Source organism: Macrotis lagotis, chromosome 2, assembly GCF_037893015.1.
Source record: "Macrotis lagotis isolate mMagLag1 chromosome 2, bilby.v1.9.chrom.fasta, whole genome shotgun sequence".
Lineage (NCBI taxonomy): Eukaryota > Metazoa > Chordata > Mammalia > Peramelemorphia > Peramelidae > Macrotis > Macrotis lagotis.
Genome location: NC_133659.1, coordinates 15113421 through 15137606, shown reverse-complemented (window position 1 = coordinate 15137606; position 24186 = coordinate 15113421). Strand labels below are relative to the sequence as shown.

Genomic DNA, 24186 nt, shown 5'->3' with positions numbered 1-24186 from the left:
CCCCTCCTGACCCAGGGCATTGCCTGACCTCACTAGAGGGGCCTTGGCCAACTCAGGGAGACTCTCCAGGTCCTGACTGCCTCCTCCACCAGTCTCTGCTACACAGAGAGACTGACCTGCCTGGCGCTGGCCATCCCCCTAGGTGCTGATGAGCTCCACAACTGTACTGTCTGATCTTAACCTTTTCTCATTCTGTCTTTCCTCACATTCTTCATCTTCTCCATGGCCTCAGCTTCCTCCACTGTTCGGTTTATTCCCAGGACATCCCCCTGACTCTAACAACTCTCCAGTCCAGGCCAAGAAGACTCCCAACTTTGATCTGATTCCTCCACTCTTAGTCAAATGCTAGTTCTAAACAGACTTGGAGAAAAACCTTTTAAAATGCATCTAAGCATCCAAGGATGCAAGAGGTTGTCCCTTTTTGAGTTATGATTCTGCGATCTAAAATTTAGCAAGGTCACATGTGGGATTTCCACCCTCCTTGCTGTACAACCCTCCCACAGCACCACCCCCTGTTCTGCCACCAGGTCAGCCTTCTTCCTGAAGTAATCTTTACAACACAATGATGATAGCTTCACATTTTGTCTATTAAAGTACAAAATCAAAATAAATGTTGGCCAGTGATTGCATATTTGCCATAAATATATTACACAACTAACACATTCCTCCTAAGGTGTTTATATGGTTTTTGTCAGAAAAGTAGTATCTCTGACCAGTGGTAAAATGCATCTTTTTTTAAACTACAGAAGGACTTTGGCCTCATCAGAAATCTGTATTTATAAAGAATCTTGTGGAAAATGCAAAGTCACCATGATTATGTTTTCTGCAGTAGCAGATGGTACCAGCATGGGAAATGCCAATGGTAGTGTATTATATAGTTTCCTCTCAGAACATAAAGTGTATGGAAGATCACATAAAATATTAGTGTGTAGGTGTTTGTTTATAAATGTGCTTTATTGGCGTGTAACTAAAGGCTTGCCTTTGGAAAAAATTTTTAAAAATACAATGTGTGGTACTAGATTTCTCTGTTAAGAAAATTCTGCCAGTCCTGTCCTCTCTACTGTTATTCACTTGAAAAAGAAACCCCACACTCTTAGTGCGCAAATGCAGCTTTAAAAATTAAAAGGATTGCTTCTTGTTTATAAGAAAGCAAGAATCATTCAACTTTTTTATGATGACATGGAGATTTGAGAGTCTGAAGGTCGGGGATCTCAAACTGCAGGTTGGGGCTGACAACAAAGCCAGATGTTCTGCCTCTGGGGTGGCTCTCTCTCCTCTACTAGACTGTGATGGGAGAGCTGAGAGCAAAGACCAGGGGGACAGGCCAGAGGGAGTCTGCTGCTGAGTGGGTTGGGTTCAGCCCTCTGCACTTCCTCCTCTTTCCCTCTCCCACCTCCCAAACAGGAGGAGTTCCAGGGCCTAGGTGTGAATCCTTCCCTACTCTTTGCTCTCTTGGATGGATCTCAACCCTTCTCTGGAGCTGAGTTCCCTCATTTGCAAATAAAGTGGAGGTCATTTGAGATGAATTCTTCGGTCCTTTGTTTTCAACCTTATGCCCCACAAGTAGAGGGATAATAGGGAAGAGTGGAACAACCACTGGTTGTGTGGCATGGATAGGAATACTGGCTGTTTGACCCCAATAGCCACTGAGTCTCAGTTCCTTTTTCTAAAGATCTTTTTTGGCAGCTATCAGGACAGCACTGCCCATCCCACCAGCCTAGTTTCCAGTCCCTGGGGAGAAAGGTCCAGCCTTCTCCACCAACTGCCAAGAGTGAGGGAGAAGGGAGGCAGTGTGCACTAGGCAAGGCCAGCCATCACCATCCCCTTAACCACTACCTCCCTTCAGATCCCGATAGAACCTTGGGAGTTTTACTGGGAAGATGTGGCCTGGTCACTGCACCATAGGGACTGCAGCCACAGTTGCACACAAACTTCTTGCCACTGAAGCCCCTGCCCGTCCAATGGTTCAACATGAGAAACTCACATGATTCTATCAGAGGAAATCAAAGAAACAAGAGGCCGGACCAGCTTTGTTGCTATGCCCTAAGGGCCATGGAAACTTTCTTTCCCATCTGACTTAGGGCTGGTAAACCCTCTTTCAGGGCTGTCTCTCCCATCATCTCCCAGAAGACCCCCCCCCCCCACACACACAGAGCAGGAACTAGCTTGATTTGTTTGTCCCAGTTCTGAGCACAGGGTTTGATACACACTAAGAACATAAGTATCATAAATGAGTGAGTGAATGGATGAGTGAATGAAGGAAACATTTATTATGTTCCATTCACTCACTTATTTATGATACTTGTCTTCTTGTCTTGGGGAAAGAGGAAATTCAAGCAAAAACAAAAGTATTTTATGAAGTGTGAGCTATTAAATACTGATATTTATTATTTATCATTTATATATCTTTCTTATTTATTTAAAACAAGGGTTTTTTTTAACATTGCACCAAAATTCTACTTCATTATGGCTCCCTTTCCCCCTCCTGGTAACTGGTTTTGTCCTCAGTAAATAATAGCTCTTCTTAGTTTTAAACTTTTTGGTTTTACTGGAAGGACATTAATAATGTATTATTTCTCCCAGGTAACACAATTTGATGATTTTCTGCATTTTATGCCTTAGTCCAAGAATCCTGCAGGATGGCCAGCACTGGCAGAGGTCTCCTGGCTTCTTTAGTTACTGTGCTGAATGCACAGGGAGCTCTCTTAAAGCCCCATTGCTGGATCTTAACATTTCTGCAATGGTCACCATCCTCCTTCCCCTCCAAATAAGCCTATGGAGAAGGCTCTTTCTCAACCTAGTAGAACTTAATAACCACAGGATTCATCAGTGAATCACAAAATTATAGTATACTATAAACTATGTTATAAGAATAGAAAAAGAGTACAATTCAGACACTTAATAATTGCCTAGTTGTGTGACATTGGGCAAGTCACTTAACCCTACTGCTCTACCAAAAAAAAAAAAGTATAATCTTACTTTTTCCTTTCTAAAGGACTAAATTTTATTAAGAAAGCAAACACTGAGATTTAACAGTGTTTAATAGGAATTGGCCCTATTAGGAAATTATTTCTATTAAATGATCATTTCAACAACAACATTAAGTCTTCCCAGAGAAAGAGATCAAAGGTAATATTTCTAACAGACTTACTCATCTTTGTCTTCTGTTTGAGGCTGCCCTCTTCTGGGGAATGTGTAAGTCTGGTCAAGTTCCATTTGCTCTTTGGGACAATGTAGAAATAAAAAGAAGAGATAAGTCAGTAACCTGTCTGCTTATTTTTTTCCTTTTATTCATGCTCCAAATTGATTTGTTTTTATAAACAGATACCAAGGATCTTTCCTATGAAATTTCATGAGAATAGTCAATAAAGAGAAAAATCAAAGAAAGCTATTTAGAAAAGCACTTAGACTGACCAGGACCCAGACAACACATTTTCAAAAATGTAGATCTCAGAATCAGCACTAGAATCAGCAGCCTTAAGCCAGTCTCAGCTCCAGTCTTTCCCCTCATTTTTCCAAAACAAGGCCCATAAAGATTCAAAGATTTAGCCAAAGTCAGATAAGACATCAATAGCCTGACTGAGGACCTTACACACTCTCATAGGAACAAGAGTCACAAGAAGCCTACTTACAGAATACATTAAAGCTTCTAAGATACATTTTCTTTCAAATCCCAATTTTCTCTTAAAGAACAACACAATTTTGATGGATTATTTTAAATTTTTAAATGAAGACATTTAAAAAAAAAAGAGACATCCATAATAAATGGTTGCCAAGGTTAACCATGGAACAAGTCAGACTGCCTGTTTCTTAAAGTGACTATATATTTACTATATTTGGAAATTATGATTTTTCTTCTTGAGACATTAAGTAAAGACTGAAGACATAAGGAAAACATAATATTTATTAGAGTATTTCTTATCAGTAATAATACTTGTAACAGAAAAAAATCACTACTTCATTTTAGAAAGGAAAACAAACCTCTTGGGAGGAATCTTTATAGACAAAACCCTCTGTAGAAAAGGCTTCAATATACCCAATGATTCACTCAATAGTTATGAGGGCATCACTGGAGGGTTGTACCAGTTCATCTTAACTGCTGTGAGGAGTCATGGTGGGGGAGGCCTAGAAGTGACTGCCTAAGGTAAATGGGTCAATCTCCTGAGCACCTCTCCTGCACAGGTGAGTATGTTCAAGACAAGCTAGGGTCCTTGGTGTTTTTTCTGAGAGACTATCCATGGATGGTGTCAGTGGCCACTGTTCTCACCACCAACATGGCCATTAGCCAATGGCACAAGCCCCCATCTATCTAACAAAGGAGCCACTAGCCTTGAACAAACCAGGAGCCCATAAATTTCCTTAATAAATGAATCGTAATTAAATCTGGCTGGCAAACATCTTCCTTTCATGGTTAAAAGAAGCTCTTTGCAGTTAGAAATCCTGCCAAACGATAGAAGTCTGAAAATCCACATCAATGGGCTCATTCCCACTATAACACTTACCTGCCAAGCCCCTGACTAGATCACCAAATAAACAAATAATAATTTAGCCCACACACCTGCAATCTCATCCACAGCTTCTCTGGACTCAATTTCTCTCACTACAGAGTGAGGATGATACTACATCAAGTACCCATCCCACAAAGAGCAGCAGCCCAGCCAGGTGGAAACACAGATGGCTTAGGGGGTGGCAAACACAGCTTCAAGACTGGCCACTGACACACCTGGCCTGAGTGGCCCCCATCTCTCTAGGAAAGTTGCTTTCAGATGCAGAAGGGTCAATCTGAATTGGTGAAGGGCATTCTCACAGGGAGCTCCTCTGCTCCCCTGCTGGTCCCCTTCCTTTCAGAGTGAAGGTGAGGCTTGGGATGTGACGGTTCAGTCACATAGAATGATTCTGGTCGTTTATAAGTTTAGGTCACTCAAACTCTCTACACCCTACAACCAAGAGCCTGACAGAATCCAAGGATGTGCCCTCATCTTAGGGCAGGCCCTCACTGCCTCTCCCTACACACCTAATCCACTTGGCATGCGGCTGCCAAGGATGATTTTCCCCAATTGTAGGTCTGACTAGGTCACTCTCTCACTCTCCAGTGGCTGTCTCAATGGCAAAGTATACAGTCTGGTTGGCTTTAAAAACCCTTTAGTGTACCTGGTTCCAACCTACTTTTCTAATGTCCTCTTCAACCTGGACAGACATTCCAGCTTCCTTCAAGACTCAGCCCAAGTGGCACTTTTGGGCATTCTCAAATACACCTTACCTTTTTTTTTGTAATATTCATTTGCGGCCTCCTCTTCCCCAACCCCAAAGACCACGCATGAGGTCCTCAAGAGCAAGGATTTTCCCATTTTGTCTTTGGATCCTCACTGCTTAACACAATCATAGAACACAGTAGCTGCTAAATAAATGTTTGCTGAGATAGTAGGAGAAAATCTGCTTTTCTTTCTCCTTCCAAAAACAAAGCAAAACAAACTAATGATCAGGAAACACACAGACACACTTCAACATGAAAAGCCACAGACAGAAGTGTGCTTTATAAAAATCTAAGTATTTGTCTCTTCATTGTATGTTTCAACGGAATGCTCATAACTCCTAGGATATAACAGTCTGATGAACTGGGAAGGGCACTAGACTGGGAATCAGACAAGATTCAAATTCCACCACTACTCAGGCAAGTCCTTTCACCTCACTGAGACTCGGTTTCATCATCTGTAAAATGTGGATAATAATCCCAGATTACTAACTTCACAGTTTTGTTGTGAGGATCAACTGATTACTCCAAGCACCCTGGAATGTCAGTTCTTCTCAAAATGCTCAAAGGGACTTCCATCATATCTTTTGTCCCTCCAATGACACAGATCACAGCCCCATCCATGTCTGCACATCCTGCATATCCCATAGATATGTCCAAGAGCTCAACACAACATGCCCAGGCCCCACAATTGCTTCTGACCTTCAAGGATGCCAGCAGGGTGCTCTGGCAATGTGCTTCTCCTTCCTTATCTTTGCCACACAGGCCAGCACATCCTCATTTTTTGAGGTTTTCCCCAAAATTCCTAGTTATGCAGTCCAACATTCACCTTCTCCTTGCTATCTGTTTAACACTAATTTATAGTTCTTTGGATGTGCTATGCTCCAAGACCTGGAGGCAGATAACTCCAATAGAATATTGGCATTATTAAGATGACCTTTTGTTTCTGGGGTTCTTAGAGGAGGCTTGTTATTGCTCAGAAGCATCCTGTCTACTTCCCTTCTGCTTAATAATGAGTCTGATGTGTCCATCTTCCAAGGTGTACATTATATAATCACAATAGAGCAAGCTCCATCAGCCGGCATCCGGCCCAGTTGAATGCCAAAAGGCTGAACAATAGGCATTCTCTATCAACTTGGTTTTCTCATGTGAAACTTTCTGAGTGTCCCACAGATCCTGAGCTGGATGCAGCATTCCAGGTTTCATGTGAGCAGCCCAAGCTCTCCTGCAGAGACCTTTGCCATCCCAGCAGCTAAAACTCGTCTGCCAAGAGCACATGTCCCTCTTTTGACTCCTCTGCAGTGAGTTCGGCATACTCATGAACAAAGTGATCTCAAATGACTGTGAGGTGCAGGTGGGATAGCCTGGCTGAAACAAAGCCTTCTGAGGCAGTGGGGCTTTTCCAGAGACCCCTGGGGGTGCTGCCACCTGCACAATGGTAAGGCACCAGCACAATGGAACACTGGCACACAGCTTGGGAAAGCCCTTAATGTCAGTGGGGATGATTCCCACTGGTTGGGTGTATCGATATTCCCTTAGTTCTTTCCGTGCCTTTGGCTCTTCACCTCTCCTGCCTTCCCTCCCCTTATTACTACTATTATAAAACCCTACAAAATCAGATTTCCAAAATTAATCTAATTATTAATGGATAAGGCCCATTGTCTCCATTGTTCTTCAAACGTCTTGGTGAAGATAAGTATAAGGAAAGGCATTTTCACTACTTCTTGACAAAGACTCTTCCACTGCAGAACAGGAGTTTTTAACCCTTTTTGTGGGTCACGGCCTCTTTTTACTTGCTGGTGAAGCCTTAGGACCCCTACTCAGAAAAACTCTTCTAAATACACAAACTACATGGAATTACAAAGAAAACCAATTAAACAGAAATGTAATTATTCAATTATTTAAAAAACAAGACCATAGATGCAAGGGTAAGTAAGACCCCCTGGTTTCTAAGATATGTTGGTCTATGTTTTTACTTTCATTTCATCATTCTGACTTGGTCCTCCTATAAGAAAACCAAACAAATCTGCTGTATTTAATGCAAGGTTACCATCCTGGGTACAGTTTACCTTTGTTTAATCAAGCTACGTGAAGGTCAGCAATTATAGCCTACAAATGTTTCTGTCATCTCTTAAATTCTGTCTGTATTTAAACTTTCTGGCAGGGCTCCAAGATTACAATGTCACCATCAACTGGATTCAAGCAAGTGGCCAATTTAATCAATTAATTAACAAGCTTGCTCCCACCTACCTCTTCGCTTGTGGTCTCCTGGGGATCTTCCTGAGGGCAGCGTCTTTGGCTTCTTTTTGGTATCCCCAGCAGCAGTGGACAATGGTTGGCACACACAGGTGCTTAATAAAGGTTCACCAACTGATGATGTGGAGGCACCATTTGAAGAATACATGTTAATGTCTTAAGGTGTGGTTCATAGGTTATTAAAACAATTACAGACTGAAAAGTTAACTATTCTCCTAAGACACCACCTAACCTCTTCATAGAAGCCTCTAGTCAAATGAAGCTCTTACAACACTGAAGGAAACCCATTCTACTTTGAGAGGACTGTCGTGCCATTTTTTCTTAAATATACCTTTAGCATTTCCCTCAAGCTCTGAGAGCTGCCTGCTGGGGTCAAGAACATGCTTGATCCCTCTCTTCCAGACGCTAGAGCTTCCAGTCTTGATGGCATGCCAACAAAATATATATCATTGTTTAACTGCTCCACAATAATTTCAACAGACTCTTTCTGTTCTCTCTCCCATGATGTTAAAAGTAGACTTGTGAGAGAGTCATCTTCCCCTACTAAATAACTGAAGGCAGGAGAGGATTTCACTTTTCCTCAGGGCCAAAGGAACCCCCAAAGTGCACTGTGGAACTGGCTCTTCTGCCCACAAAACTGTGGGATTCAACAGTCTGCTAGGTCAAGGATCCTGAATCTGAGCAAAGAGACTAATGGAAGAGGTTGGAAAGTTCTTCTTCCCTCCATAACCAGGGAAAGCAGGATATAATTGGGTTTAAGATTAAGTGTTCTATTCATATTCATGGTACACACAATGAAAGCAATAAGCTCTTAGCAGATTAACAAACCATAAATAATCAAACCATTAATGTTTTGTCCAATTTGTAAAAATTAACAGAAGTAAAATTAAGTGAATTAAAATTCTATTTTCCAGAGCCTAGTTAATAGGTTTAGAATATTAAATGATATTAAAATCATAAGTTTTAGAATGTAAGCTCGTTTCTTAAATGTTCAGCGCCTCAGCCATGGTAGATGCTCAGTATGTTTGCAGATGTCAAGATAAAAATATCCCTATTTCTTATTAACATTTACCTAATGATGAGGGATAAAAATAATCAACTTTTTCTAAAGTACTGTGCTTGTCTTATTTTAAAGAAAACATAATTAGTATCAATTTGTGATGATTAGAGTGTTCAATAAGGGCCCATTCTATGTAGATTGAGTGCTCTTCTGAGATCCAAATGTTTCATCCCAGGGGGCAGCTAGGTGGCTCAGTGGATATAGCACCTCCTGACTCCAGGAGGACCCAAGTTCAAATCCAGTCTCAGACACTTAATAATTACCTTAGGCAAGTTACTTAACCCCATTGCCTTAAATAGATAAAATTAAAAAAAAATTAAAGTACTCAAATGTTGCATCCCGGGGAGTTGGAAGCATTGTCTCTGTGCAGTATGCAGTGCTACATTGTGCCAAGCCTGCCTTTGGGTCCAGAAGGAGAAGGAATCAGCAGATGAGGCTGCATGAATCCCTTTACACCATTCAAGAACAGAGATGAGACTCAAACTCTAGTCTCTCAACTACATTCTTTCCACTACGGGTATTGGATTTCAATTCTAAATATTAAATGAATTCTGACTAAATAAGCTTAAAAGTTGATTTGAGACTTGTCCCTTTTCCTCCATAGCAGACTTTATGTTCCAGTACTTCAGTACTACAAATAAGAACCAATCATCCTCAGGATGGGATGGTTGCCCATAGTGGTCCCTTTAATGCTCCACATTTGACTTATCTATGGTCTCATTTGACTGGCCTTGTCTCCCAGACAGAGGTATTTACAATCATCAATACAGAAACAGGAGTGATAGCAAAGGGTCAACTCCATGGAAAATGGGGATCTGCAGCACTCCTTGGATCCTCCAGTAGTGTACTGTAGTGGCAAGAACACTGGGCCCACTGCTTACCAGCACTATGGTCTTAGCACAGAGTGGGTCACTAAATTTTTTTAAGCCTCAGTTTTTCCCCTCTAAATGGGAACAATAATGCTTTCATCACTTCACAGAGCTTTGTTAAACCAGCAAGTCCTCTATCAACATGAGCTGCTATTAGTTCAAGAAATCCAGGCAGTAATTAGGGGCCTAAGAATGAAAAAAACCCAGAAAGCATCTGCCCTTCATTCTGGGACCCCCACAATCGCCTTAAAACAGGGTTAGGGATAGTCAAGATAAAAATGAGACCAGGTAGTAAAGGTTCTCTATAAACTAAGGAGGGGGCACCTGGAAGCAGCTCTCGTTCCCACAGCTGCCTAGGTAGTGGCTCTCCAGGCCCAGTCTGGAAGCATGACCATGGGAATGAACCAGAATGGAGTCTTTCCTTCACATTTTCCTGGGTGCCCAGCCCTTGTGGCTGTCCTAGTTGGCCTCTGGACTCTAGTGGCTGACTTGGCTGTGATGCCACTTGATTGCGCTGAGCCCCCAGAAGGCACTTCCTAACTGTGGACCACCTGAGCACCAAGGATCTACAGACAAGAAGATCATGCTCATATTGGCAGCAGCCACCCAGACATCCTGCGGGGCAGCTGCTGGTCCATGGGCAGCCATTGCCCCTCCAGGCAGAGTAGAGGAAGGGTTGGTGTAAGGCGGGCTTGTGGGATTCTTCCCTCCTCACCAAGGCAGGGGCAGTTGCCATATTGGACCAGCAGCAGCGACTGGGGCAGTGGTGGCTATGGGCATGATCCTGGGAAGGGGACATCCTCAATGGGATATGGGGGGAGGGAGGAAGGCATTGAAGGTTGGGGCCCAGAGGACACACATGAGCATCATGTTCTTTGTAAGAATAGTTTGATTTATGCTTTGTAATGACAATTGACTGAAAAAAGGAGCCAAGGTAATCAAGATTACATAAGACTTGTTTACAATAGTTATTTATGATGGAAAAAATTATTTAAAAACTTTCTTATTTGCAAATTAAAGTGGCACCTCCTTGAAGACATGGTGACTCCTCAGAAATTGTGTCCCTATTGGCTCAAGACTCAGGGAACATTAGATCCCGGAGGGTTTCTGGAGGGCTCAGATGTGCCAAAGGAGGGTCTCCAAGAGGAGCCCCTGTGACCAGTGGTCCAGACTCCCCTGTGCATGGGCCTCAAGGGGCAACAGCCTAAATAAGGCTCATTTTCTTCTATACTCTGAAATTTCTCACAAACAGGAAACACCAAATAAACATATCATTCTTGAGCTGGACATAACATAAGACATAACATAATCTTCATTGACTAATAAATATTAATTCCACTCTAACCACAAGTCTGCTGACAATAGAAGCAGACATAATAAGGATTCTTTTTGGTCCAACAGATGAATTGTCAGATTTAAAACATGTTTCAAATCATTTCAAACAGAACAACTGTGGAACAAGTAATTGTTCTTAATCACTCTGTTATACAAAATACTTTCCTGACAGGTCATGAAAGTATTAATATTGCTACTTAACTGATAAAGAAACCAAAATTTGCATTGCAAAGCAGATTTGCCCAAGATGAATAATTAACAGAATTGATCTGAATCCAAGTCCTCCTGGTTTCAAGTTTAAAACCTGAAAAAAAAATCCTGGCTAATATGACAGAAAGGGGAAATGACAAGTGATGAAAGGAATAGGAAAACTGGGACTACTAATGCAGGGCAGGTGAAGTTGTGAACTGATCCAACCATTCTGGAGAGCAGTTTGGAAATGTATCCAAAGGGCAATAAAACCGTGTAGACCCCATGACTCAGCAATACAACTATTAAGTTCGTATCCCAAAAATGTAAATTAAAAAAAAGGAAGGAAGAAAAGGAAAATGATCTACATACAAAAATATAATATTTCATTGTGGCCAAATTTTGGAAATTGACGGGATACTTGACAATTAGGGAATGGCTAAAGAAACTGAGGTATATGATTGTGATAGAATACTACTGCAGTATAAGAAAGGACAAGAAAAACCTAGACTTAAATGAACTGATACAACATGAAGTGAACAGAACCAGGAGAACATTGTACACAGAAACAGCATTGTTGTAGGATGACCATCTCTGATCGACTTAGTTATTCTCAGCAATACAATGATCCAAGGCAGTTCTGAAGGACCCATGATGAAAAAATGCTATCTCCAGAGAAAGAATGGAGGAATCTGAATGCAAACTGAAGTATACTTTTAAAAACTTTTTTGTGTGTGGTTTTTTTGACCTGTTTTCTTTCCAAAAATATATTTTTGGGGGAGCAGCTTGGGTGGCAGAGTAGATAAAGCACCTGACTCTTCCTGGAATCAGGAGCACCTGAGTTCAAATCCAACCTGAGATACTTAATAATTGCCTAGCTGTGTGATCTTAGGCAAGTCACTTAACCCCATTGCCTTAAATAAATTATATTTTATATATATATATATATATATATATATATATATGTATTTGCATGACTGGAAATGTATAATCTATAACAAAATTGCCTTCTCAATGAAGGGGGAGAGAAGTGAAGGAAGAAAAGAATTTGGGACTCAAAATTTTTTTTACAATGTTTAACTTATTTTTACTAATTGAAAAAAATATTTAAAAACAAAAACAAAATCTCTTTAAAATTATGAATTTAAGAAGTAACAAAAAAGCAAGCATTTCCATAAACAAAGTAAAACAGAAAAGAGGAATATAATGAAATAATGAATTTTTATTACAAACTTCTGTTTTGTGAAGAATATATTAAAAAAACAACATTGTTATTTTCTAAATTGCCATGCTTATGTGTTTCCCTTGGCATTTCCTTCCAAAGCTTCTCCCACTATTCCACAAAATTGTTTCACAAAACTTTTAACTTCTATTTGCATTCTGAAAAGTTATACTGAACCCTGGCAATTTTGACTATATCTCTAGACCATAAAGAAAAACAAATGGACCTCAGAATTAAGTAAAAGAAACACAGCCTACTTTTTAAAATGTAGTTTCTTAAGATCTTTTAAGGCTTTTGGAAGGAAGGTTTTATCCAATATTGAAAAGGGAGAAATGTTTATCCAAGTGATGGGTTTATGGACAATTCAAATTACATATCAGTTAAAAATAAAATGGAATTAGGGCAGCTAGGTTGCGTAGTGGATAGAGCACCGGCCTTAGAGTCAGGAGTACCTGGGTTCAAATCTGACCTCAGACATTTAATAATTACCTAGCCGTGTGGCCTTGGGCAAGCCACTTAACCCCATTGCCTTGAAAAATCTAAAAAAAAAAAAAAGATGGAATTAGAAATTAGAAACAGTTGAGAACTGCTGGGTTAAAAAGCACTAAGTCATGGTCTAATAGAGAATTTAAGATACCATTTTGTTTCCATATGACTCCAGCAAAAGAGCTCACCACTATGTGTTGGAATAATTATCTACCTAAATATCAAATGTGAGAATGTTCCCTTCAGTTCATAGTAATCTCAGTGAGAAAATACAGCCCATATGGCCTTCACAAGCCATTCCTGGTTCAGTGTGTATAGGTGGTCATCCATATATTCAGTCTGTAAGGTATTCATGTTTATTTTTTATGTGTACCCAATGCTATAGAATTATAGATCTTTAAAAAAATGTGTAATCCATTACGAGCTTTTGTGACTTTAATCTTATCCAAAATAGTTAAAGGATAAAAATGATATTGGATCAGAATTAAACCAAAAAAAAAAATCACTGATTAGTTTGTGTCCATTGGTTTCATGTCTAAACAATTCAAATAAAAGCATAGCAAACAGGGATATATCTGTATTTTTGTGTAATTTCTTGTGAATAAGTTTACAGTATAAGAAATGCTAAACAATAAAATATGAATTAGGTTTTTCATATCTGAAAGAGATTTTATTAAATGAACCTATTTAACATTTTACATTATTAAAACTGAGCAGTTAGGCGGCTCACTAGATAAGAGAGCTGGGTCTAGAGTCAGGAAGACTCATCTTCTCAAGTTCAAATCTGGTCTCAGACACTTCCTAGCTATGTGACTCTGGGCAAATCATTTAATATTGATTGCCTCAGTTTCCTCATCGGTAAAATGAGCTGGAGAAGGAAATGGCAAACCCTTCTAGGATCTTTACCAAAAAAACCCAAAACAGATCATGGAGAGTTAGATATGACCAAAATTGAATGAACAACAATAAGTTATAAAACTATCAGATATATCCCTGATTCATAGTTTAAATAACAAACAATCTATACAACTGCATAGATCTTTTTAAATGTATTATAAAGGGAATCATAAAAACTATGTCTGATCTGCTTGTATCAGATCTAAAGCTGTATTATAAAGTGCTAATTAGCAAAACAATTTGGTACTGGCAAAGAAATAGAGTGGTGGATCAGTGTAATAGATTGGGTTCAAATTACATTAAAGTAAATAACCACAGCAATCTAGTATAAGATAAATCTAAAGCTCTCAACTTTTTGAATAAAAACTCAATATTTGACAAAAACTGCTGGGAAAACTGGAAAACAGCATCTATAAGATCTATGGATAAGGCAAGAATTTAGGACTAAAGAAAATACATTACAAAATGTAAAAGTGATCATTCTGATTTTATATAAAATTAAAAAGTTTTAACACAAATCCAATGATATAAGGAAAGCAGAAAACTGAAGAAAATAATTTGCACCAAGTATTTCTGATAAAAAGGACTCATTTCTATATATTTAATATAGAGAACTTAAGTCTAATTTATAAAAAGACAAATAATTTCCAATTGATAATTGGTTAAAAGCTATGAACAAGCACTTTTCAGACAAAGAAATCAAGGTTTTCTTAGTCGTATTAAAAAACTTTTTCTGTTTAATATTTCAATATAAATAATATTTCTATATTGTTTAGGAAAATGCAATTTTAAAACAGCCCTGAGGTACCAATTGATTAATATGATCAAAAAAGGAAAATGATGGATATTGGAGGTAATGTGGAAAAACTGGAACACTAATGCATTGTTGTGAATTGTGGAGTTGTGAATTGATCTAATCACTCTATAGAGAAATTTGGAACTATACCCAAAGGGCTATAAAACTAATCCCTTTTGATTCAATAATGCTATTACTAGTTCTATATCCCAAAGACATCTATTTGCACAAAATTATTACATCTTTTTTATGGGAAATGACTAAACAAGTTGCGGTGCATAAGTGTACTATAAGAAATGACAAGAAGGATGATTTCAGAAAAACCTTTAAAGACTTACATGAACTGATACAAAGTAAAGTTAATGGAACCAGGAGAATGTTAAACATATTTGAAGAAGAATTCTGACTTAGATATTCTCATTCAATGATCCAAGAAAGTCCCAAGGACTAATGATGAAGTATGCTATTTACCTCCTGAGAAAAAACAGATATTAATGAAGCATGGTACTTTTCATTTCCTTTCATTCTTTTTCTTTTACTCAAGTCTTCCTATACAAAATAATTAATATGGAAATTTTCACATGATTTTACAGGTCTAAGAGAGGGAGAGATAGAATTGAAACTAAAAACTTAAAAGAAATTTAAAAATTTGTTTTAACATGTAATTGGGGGAAATAAAATATATTTAAAAAACATTATGCAGAAGCAAAAAAAAGCTCAAAGTATTAAAAATAAAACATTTTCATATTATCACACAAGTTTTTTGTTTTTTGTTTTTTTGGTAAAAACGTAAGCCAATTTAAAACTAACTTCGATTCAGAATTATGTGAACATCCTATAGGGTCAGAAGAAGCTACTCTGTCAGTGGACTTTCCTTACTTACATTCTTCTTTATTACAAGGGAAAGGTGAACACTGGCCATTGATTTGAACATTAAAAAGGGACATGACTTATAAATAGCAAAAATGTGGAAAAGGCATGATTTTTGAGTTAATCACAATAATAGCCATCTCCATAGAAAATACTATGGACTGAGCACTGTACTGTGTGCTAAGTACTCTGGAGAGATTACTCTAGGATGTAGATGTTATTATCAATCCCATTTTACAGATAAGAAACCTGGGACAAGGAATGGTGAAGCAATTTGCCCTGGGCTCCAGAGCTAAGGAAGTATCTCAGGTTGGATGTGAATTTAGATCTTCTTGACCTCAGACATTGGAGAGGATACTAACTAGATGACAGGTAAAAAGAAATAAACATTTAGAAATATTCTAAACCTCTAGACTTACTTCAAAAATGTGACTAGTAGCTTGTTCATGCAAGCACCCTCACAGGTTATAATTAATAGTTGGTAGTTAAAGGCAAGCACAGCATAATTTCTACTTTAAAAATATGATAGTATAGAAATAATTTTTGCAACAATAGCTTAAGATAAGTGTTCTAAAAGTTTATGTTGACATGATCAAATCTATCTTAATGCTGTTTCTCCATGACCAAATTCTTTAAATGACAGAGAGAAAAAATTCAGAGACAATGGGACCCATACATTGTATTTTAAATCCTTGATTTTAACCAAGAACTAGAAAAATTTTGCAATAACAGAAAAAGAATGCTCAACTAACCATTTGATGGTCCATTTCCAGAGTCTGGTCCATTTCCAGAGTCTCGTCCATTCTGACTTCTGGGAGATGAATATGGGCTGATTTGGCAAGTCCCTGTTGTCGGTGAGTAAGATGCTATCAAATGTCCTTGGGTTCGCTGAGATTTAGGGGACTGTAACAGAGACATGTTGAGATAAGGTGAAGGATCTTTACATATCTTCTGTCACATGGTACAAATTCATCTAGAGTTTCTTATCAATGCAAATCCTACTTTGCTCATTTTCAGGTTTCAAACACTTATCTTCTCCCTTCAAAGTTAATCAAGCCATTTTTACACTGACATTTCAGATCAGTTCAACAATTTTTAAGATACAGTTTTAATATAGGAACCATTTATTACAGCTGTTCTTTTTCAGTAGGGCATCCACAAACTGGATGGAATAGGCAAGTAAAAGGTAACCTCACATTTTGGTTTGGGCTGAACACCGTGTCAATTCAGGAGACTGTAGTCCTAAAAACTGAACCACTTCATTTGTCAACTAAAAATGCTTCTCTGGGAATAGGACACAATATGTTTCTAAACTCCCTGGTAACTCCTGAATTTGTCAGAAAAGGAATGTGGGGAAAGGGATCTATAACCTCTAGCAAAGTTCAGGACCAAGGGTGGCAATGTAACTGGAACCAATCAAGTATCTTGGGGGGCACCAGATACTACAGAGAAAGACAAAGAAAGCAACAAACCCTGTGGTCAAGGGAGTTTATGCTCTGGTGAGGGAGACCACAAGTACCACTACAAGCATGTTCAGATAAAATGTAAAATGTAAAGAGAATATAAACAGGACGTGGATAAATGCCAAATATTCTCTTTTGGAAATTGTGAGGTCTAAGGTCGAAGTCACTTGGGAGCCAACTTGCAGAGGCTGCTGAAGGTCAAGGAATAAAGTTTGGAGAAAGTCATCCGAAATTAGAACAGGTAGAGAGCTCCCTGTCATTGATGTCTTCCAAAAGAGGCTGGAAGACCAATGACTGGTAATCATAGAATCTGACAGTGGAGGCCATCAACAAGCTCAACACATCCCTGAGCAGGAGCTCCCTCTAGTGACCACTGACAAGCAGTCACCCAGACTGGGTCCAGTCACTTTTGGAGAAATCCAAGCAAGATTTCTGTACTGCCATCTTCCATCTACAGCCTCCACCCACAGCTCCCAGGGCTGGGGCTGGACTGGCCAAATATATGGTGCTCTTCCTCTGGGCTTGGGCTGCCTCAAGAACAGTTTCTCACAATCAAAAATGAGCCTCCTTTGTAGAGAGGAAGGTACATACACACTGGGGACCTATGAATGGGGGAACACTTAATTCCCAACTATCCAGTTGGCACATCCATTCCTTCGGATAACTCTCTTTTTTCTCTCCTTTATCAATCACCCTGGCATGTACCTGGAAAGCTTCAATAGCTGCTGATGTGTCTCCCTGCCAGAGTCTCTTCTCCCTCTACTCCCCCCACCCCAAGGCAGCTAAAGAGCAGGTCGGACCCCACTCTCAGACCCGAGGCAAATACAGAATCCTTGGCTGGCATTCAAAGACTTTCCTAGGTTGTCCCTAAGTCCCACCTTTCCAGGTTTCTTACACTTGACTTCCCTTCTCAACGCAGTTCCCCACCTACTCTTCAGTCTAGTGATGCCACCTCTCCAAGACTCCCATCATTTTCACTGGTCTCCTTTCTTCCTTCGGATCCCAATTCAAATCCCACTTATAAGAAGTATCCCTATGCTCCTAAATTCTGTCACCTTCTCTTTGGGGATTGGTTCCCATTGCCTGATCCGTTTCTTGCTTGTCCCAAGCCATCTTTTGCAATTCTTTTTATCTCCTGGGCTTAGCAACTACATGGCCTACCCATGTTTCCTGCCTGACCCGGTCCTATGGTCATCAGAGATGACAGAATGGGGCATGAACTTTGATAGAGGAGCTGGAAATAAGGAACCTGAGTAAGTGACTGACTGTGGGCCAAACCAGGGGCGAGGAGCTCAGTGAAAGGCAATGCAACAATCCTTTCTCTTAAATGCAGCTGAGGCAATAACTGGATATGGAGCCAACAACAAGAGGTGTCCAAGAGGACAGGGTCTGAGCCTGAGGTAGATGAGAAAAAGCCCAGTGCAAGTCAACTTCCAAAGGGCCCTGACCTCTTCCTGGTGGCCATCCAGATCAAGGGGGCTCCTCTTTCCAAGGCAGGTGGACACACCAGCCAGGCTTCTCACCATCATCCTCCCTGAAGGAGTATGACACCCACACATCTAATGTAGCTAGAAGAAAACAAATTGACCCAGTGGGAAGAGCCAAAGGGAAGAGACCATAAGCCCTAGAGGTACCCAGGCTTGCTTCTGCTTTATTCCAACTTGGATACAGTGCTCAATGCTGAATCATTATTTTTAAGACATTCCTTTCAGAAAATTTAAAACCAGATCAATTTTTTCACTAATCTTTGTATCCAGTCCAAATGCACTACCATAAAATCCTTCTCACAGTCATAATTTTAAAATATTGGCAAACATCAAGAATGGCATGCAGATTTGGAACTAGGGTCAAAGGGCAATAGGGCTATCCATGTCCTTTGATCCAGGAAGGCTGCTGCAAAGGTCTATATTCCAAGAAGATATAAGAAAGGGGAAAAGACCCACATGCCCTAAAATATTCATAGTAGCTCTTTTTGTAGTGGCAAAGAATTGATGACCATCTGTTGGGGAATGGTTGAAGAAACTGATACATGAATGTGGTAGAATACTATTGTTCTGTAAGATGATGATGATGATGACGACTGACCTTCATTCTCAAAGAGAACCATGGTATCAGGGAGAGGATGCCATGACAAGAACCTGAACTGGATTTAAGTGATGGGGGCTGTTCATCTGGATCCAGTGGTCAGATATGGATCAGGATGACTGGAGATGGCCCTGGATGTGAGGCAATCAGGATTAAGTGACTTGCCCAAGGTCACACAGTTAGTAAGTGTTAAGTGTCTGAGCCTGGTTTCAAACTCATCATCCTCCTGACTCCAAGGCCAGTGCTCTATCCATTTAATGGGTGGGCAGACTTGAGAAAGCCTGGAAAGACTTACATGAACTGAAGCTGAGTGAAGTGAGCAGAACCAGGAGAACAATGTACACACATAGTGTGGAGTGGGGGAGGAAAAGAAGAAAGGGTGGGAAATGTGGAACTCAAAATCTTACCAAAAAATGAATGTTGAAAACTATCTTTGCATGTAATTGGAAAAATAAATAAGTAAATTTATATTTAAAAAATTCTGTGCAGAAGCTGTGATGTTTATCTAATCCCTGCCCTACTTTTCTAGAAATTTATGTAATTATAGGAATTATTATTCTAGGAATGTATTTTACATACACTATTTCCCAGTATATGCACAAGAAATGGAAGTCACTAAGCTAAATTATATTTGTGTTGATCTGTTTTCCTAAATATTTCCTAAATACTTCCTAAAATATTTTTTCCAAAAAACTTACTTTATCCAATTGCCAACACTTCAACTGTACATCATACATTTATTTCTCCTTGAAAAAAATGTCTACTTTTCAGAAAATATCTATTTTTTATATTTTTTGGTTTCTTAAAAAAAAAAAAACCCAACTACCCCAGATCTTTCTTCCGTTTGAGTTTGAAAACAAACTGTCATTCTCTAATGACAAAAGATTAGAAAGGAAAAACAAGCTTTTCCTTTTGTTCTACTAAGAATTCTCTTAACAATTTCATGTTTCACATTGTACACCCTAACAGCAACAGGGGGATGATGATCAACCTTAATGAACTCGCTCATTCCATCAGTACAACAATCAGGCACAATTTTGGCGTTTCTATGATGGAGAATACCATCTTCATCCAAAAGAAAGAACTGTGGAGTTTGAACAAAGACCAAAGACTATTACGTTTAATTTAAAAAAAAACCCATTATCTTATGATGTAATTTTGCTATCTCTTATATTTTGTTTCTTCCTTAAGGATATGATTTCTCTCTCATCACATTCAACTTAGATCGATGTATACCATGGCAACAATGTAAAGACTGACAGACTGCCTTCTGGGGGTGGGGGGAGGGAAGCAAGAATGGGGGAAATATTATAAAACTCAAAAATAAATAAAATGTTTCTTAAAAAAACAATTACATGTTTTAGTTCTTTATAATGATCCACCTGGAGTAGTAGCTGAATTCAAATCCAGCCTCAGACATTACTAGCAGTTTGATCCTGGACAAGTCACTCAAATCCCATTTGCCTCAGTTTCCTCAATTGTAAATTGGGATGATAACAGCGCTTACCTTGCAGGGTAGTTGTATCACAGCAGCACTAGCTGTGTCCAGGCTTAGGACCTAGTCAGGACTTGATATGAGCTTTTGGCCCTGGACTTGTCTGTCCAGTGCTCTCATTGTGGCCAGCATACATCTCAAGCTGTGCTCCTTACAGACCACAGCTCAGCTGGGTCTTCCCAGGTCCTGGGCTGTGACAGCAGATGGGGGCAGAGCCTGACTCCGGGGTCATCTAAACCTCCAAGGAGTTGGTGAGGGGCAAGGACCCAGGACCACCCTGGATTCCTTTCAGGAGCAGGAGAAAAGGTAGACATGCCTACATGTGAGTAGGAGGAAGGAGATTTGGATGACTTGGAGCAGCAGTGAGGGGGACTGGCCTTTGGGCAGATGCTGTTTTGGTGGGGCTAAGCTTCTGACTGCTTGGAATTACAACCAGCATGGGAGCCAAATGGAATTGGATTTCTTGCCTGAAAACTCCACTCTTCATGAAATTTCAAACAGACATGACTTTTTGTTTCAATACTTTTCACAGATTGTCTTCTACAAACAAAAACATGTATTCATTTTATTGAACATTGTCTTTTTTAAATTTATTTTTATTAAAGATATTATTTGAGTTTTGCAATTTTCCCCCCAATCTTACTTCCCTCCCCCCATCCCCCACGGAAAGCAATCTGTCAGTCTTTACTTTATTTCCATGTTGTACCTTGATCCAAATTGAGTGTGATGAGAGAGAAATCATATGCTTTTACAAATAACAAGGCTATTCAGGGCTCATGCTCTACCCACTGCACCACCATCAAAAATTAAGAGTGTTCAAAGCAGGCCTAAGTCACCCGGATAATAGGACTCCAGTTCTGTTTTGTTGGTTTTGAAACTGGGCCATGTTTAAGAGAATGACCCGGGAGCATTTGTATTGTTCCACCAGAGGTGAAATTCAATTCAAAATTCAATAGCTGTTCTTAAATTTTGAAGACTATGCCAACAAAGTTAATGATGGTATGATGTACACATTGTATCTATTATAGTGAAAGGTTTTTCAAAGACATCCTTCTCACTTGCCTTTAGCAGACCCATTTCATCTATGGCTGATTTGATAGGAAACAGGTATTCTGGTGAAACTCTGAATGCTGCAGGAGTCCTTGACCTTTGATGATGACTTTTTCCTCCTGTATCAGTGAGGCACCTCAGCAATCCACCAATACCAGGCAAAGCACCAGGATGTGACATCGGGTGACAAAATAGTGACTCATGCTATATAAGATGTCATGATGTTTCAGCAACAACACTGCTAATTCAAACCTGTGTCTCGATGGACTAGTTGTCAGTGCAGCTTTTCCTCTCCTCCAGAACTCAAAGCCTTTGGTTTCCCAGAAGCTGCCCAATGGGTCATGGGAATAATGCCACTGGTTCACTGGTCGGCAACATTTACGGTCAGAACTATGACAATATCTATGATCTTCAAACTTCTGACTTTTGTTCTTGATTAATGAAAACATTCTTGACAAATGCTTTCACTCTGGTCCATCTTGAGCCACTCCAAGAATTTCACCTCTGGTGGAACAATACAAATGCTCCCGGGTCATTCTCTTAAACATGGCCCAGTTTCAAAACCAACAAAACAGAACTGGAGTCCTATTATCCGGGTGACTTAGGCCTGCTTTGAACACTCTTAATTTTTGATGGTGATGCAGTGGGTAGAGCACCAGCCCTGAAGTCAGGAGGATCTGAATTTAAATTTGACCTCTGACACATTAACTATGTGATCTTGGACAGGTCACTTAACTCTGATTGCCTCACATTCATAGTCATCTCCAGTCATCCTGATTTATATCTGGCCACTGGACTCAAGATGGATTGAGAGAGGAAAGTGAGGCTGGGGATTAAAAATAATCTTTAAAGATTCAGTAATCCTAAGGATGAAATGTAGTACATAAATATTTTATTATTATGAAAACCACCAGACTCTGTCATTAGAATACTTAAAACCCAGACATCAAGGGTATGGCAATCAAGAATAATCAGAAAAACATGGGATGGGAAAGTAGTAATATTAATAATAATGTAACACTGGTCCCTAAACAAGCAAATAGGGAGCCTCATCTAAGGCATCACAGAATCAAGGAACTTTTGAACTGAAAAGAGGCATTGGAAATGACCAGTCCAACTCTATCTGAAAAGATCAGCAAATAGAACCTCAAAGGCCTAGCTAACAAGTCTAGTAAAAGGCACAGCCAGGCCTAAAAAAACAGCTCTCCCAGCTCTCAATCCAGACGGCATGCATGGCAAGGCCTGGTTTCTCACAAGACTCCTACATTGCTACAATTGTTTTGAGGGAAATTTTAATAGAAGTCTCATGAGCACTAAGCAACCCCAGAAATTTTTCACAATTTCAGGGTTACCAAGCTCCAGGTAATCTATGGTATAATGTCTCATCTGCTACCATCTCTCCCATTCGAAATGACTCCATGAATGTCAAGAAGTTTTGTTTTGTTGTTGGAGGTGGGGAAAGGAATAGCAAAAAAGAGAGAGAGAGAGAGAGAGAGAGAGAGAGAGAGAGAAAGAAAAAAATGGTGCTGGGGGAGAGGACAGATAGATGGCATAGTAGATGGAGCACAGGCCCTGGAGTCAGGAGGACCTGAGTTCAAATCCAACCTCAGAGATGTAATACTTTACCCAGCTGTGTGACCTTGGGCAAGTCATTTAACCCCACTACTTTCCAAAAACAAAACAAAAAAAAAAAGTGGTGTTGGAGGTGGAGACAGGAGAGAAGAGTTTTAGTGAGATTTTTAGGGGACTCATTTGCCCTATGATAACTGTGGCTAGACATTCTAGAAGTTTCTGAAGTTTTAGAAAACACTGATAGCTCAAGAAATAAAAATGAAAATGAAATGAAGTCAAAAGGTTGGTCTCTCGTTAATTCCTGGGAACATGGTGATAGCAGTGGGAACAACACAAGCCAAAGAGAAGTGGGTAACTGAAATGATAAATTGGATTAGGGAAATTCAGGGAATGTCTGGAAACATCTTGTTACTTATAGTAATAGAATTCTGGCACCAAAAAGTATCTGAAAGTTCATCCTGTCAACACAAAACTGAATCTGGCCTAGCCTGTTTCAGATGATAAAATTGGAAGCAGTTAAATGGAGAGGTGCTGGGCTGGCTCCCCACCAGTCACCTTGCTGGTAAATGCTATCTCCTGACTGTGGTTCTTCCCAACTGAACGGGGCTGCCTTCCCCATCAGGGCTCTCCACAGAGAATCGGGGAGACAAAAACACTTCTTCAGAAAACTAAAAAAGCTAATCTTGATGAACAGAAGAAATCATTTCACTTCTCTTGAGGCCCTGGGTTTTCTGCTCTGATCCACTCAATCTCATGGGAATTTCCTTTTGGACTCTACAATTGATTGGCTACAACTGCCTCCTGAAATAATGGCTAATTTTTGTATTGCTCATTAGAATCTAATGTTCATTATGACATTTGATTCCTACAAATGGCCCAGGAGGTAGGAGCTGTTATTATTTTCGGAGGTCACTGGGTGGTATCACAAGGAACAGTGTGCCGAATCACTAGTCAGGAAAACCTGGAGTTCAAATCCAGCCTCAGACACTTATTAGCTGGGTGATCCTGGGCAAGGCACTTAATCTCTGTCTTGGTTTCCTCATCTGTAAAATGGGGATATTAAAAGCATCTATTTCCCAGGATTCTTAAGAGGATCAACTGAGATAAAATTGTAAAATGGGCAGTGTCTGGCACATAGAAGGGGCTTTAAAAATATTAGCTATCATTATTATTATTATTATGATTTTTATTTAACAAAAGGCCCTTCTGGAGATTGTGGCCTTTTTGTTTCAAATTGGATGGAAAAAATAAACGAGATTATTATATCTCCTGCAAACTAATTGTCCTTTC

At 39.6% G+C, this 24186-nt stretch overlaps 1 protein-coding gene across 1 annotated transcript in view; it reads right to left on the bottom strand.

The window, feature by feature from the left end:
• ITGB3BP (integrin subunit beta 3 binding protein) overlaps window positions 1–24186 on the bottom strand; it is a 54851-nt gene that overhangs the window by 14179 nt on the left and 16486 nt on the right. The window contains exons 3-5 of the mRNA XM_074221266.1: window positions 15984–16134; window positions 7502–7621; window positions 3152–3221 (exon numbers count right to left, since the gene is read on the bottom strand). Of these exons, the coding sequence (XP_074077367.1) occupies window positions 3152–3221; window positions 7502–7621; window positions 15984–16134 (341 nt within the window). The remainder of the gene's footprint in view (window positions 1–3151; window positions 3222–7501; window positions 7622–15983; window positions 16135–24186) is intronic.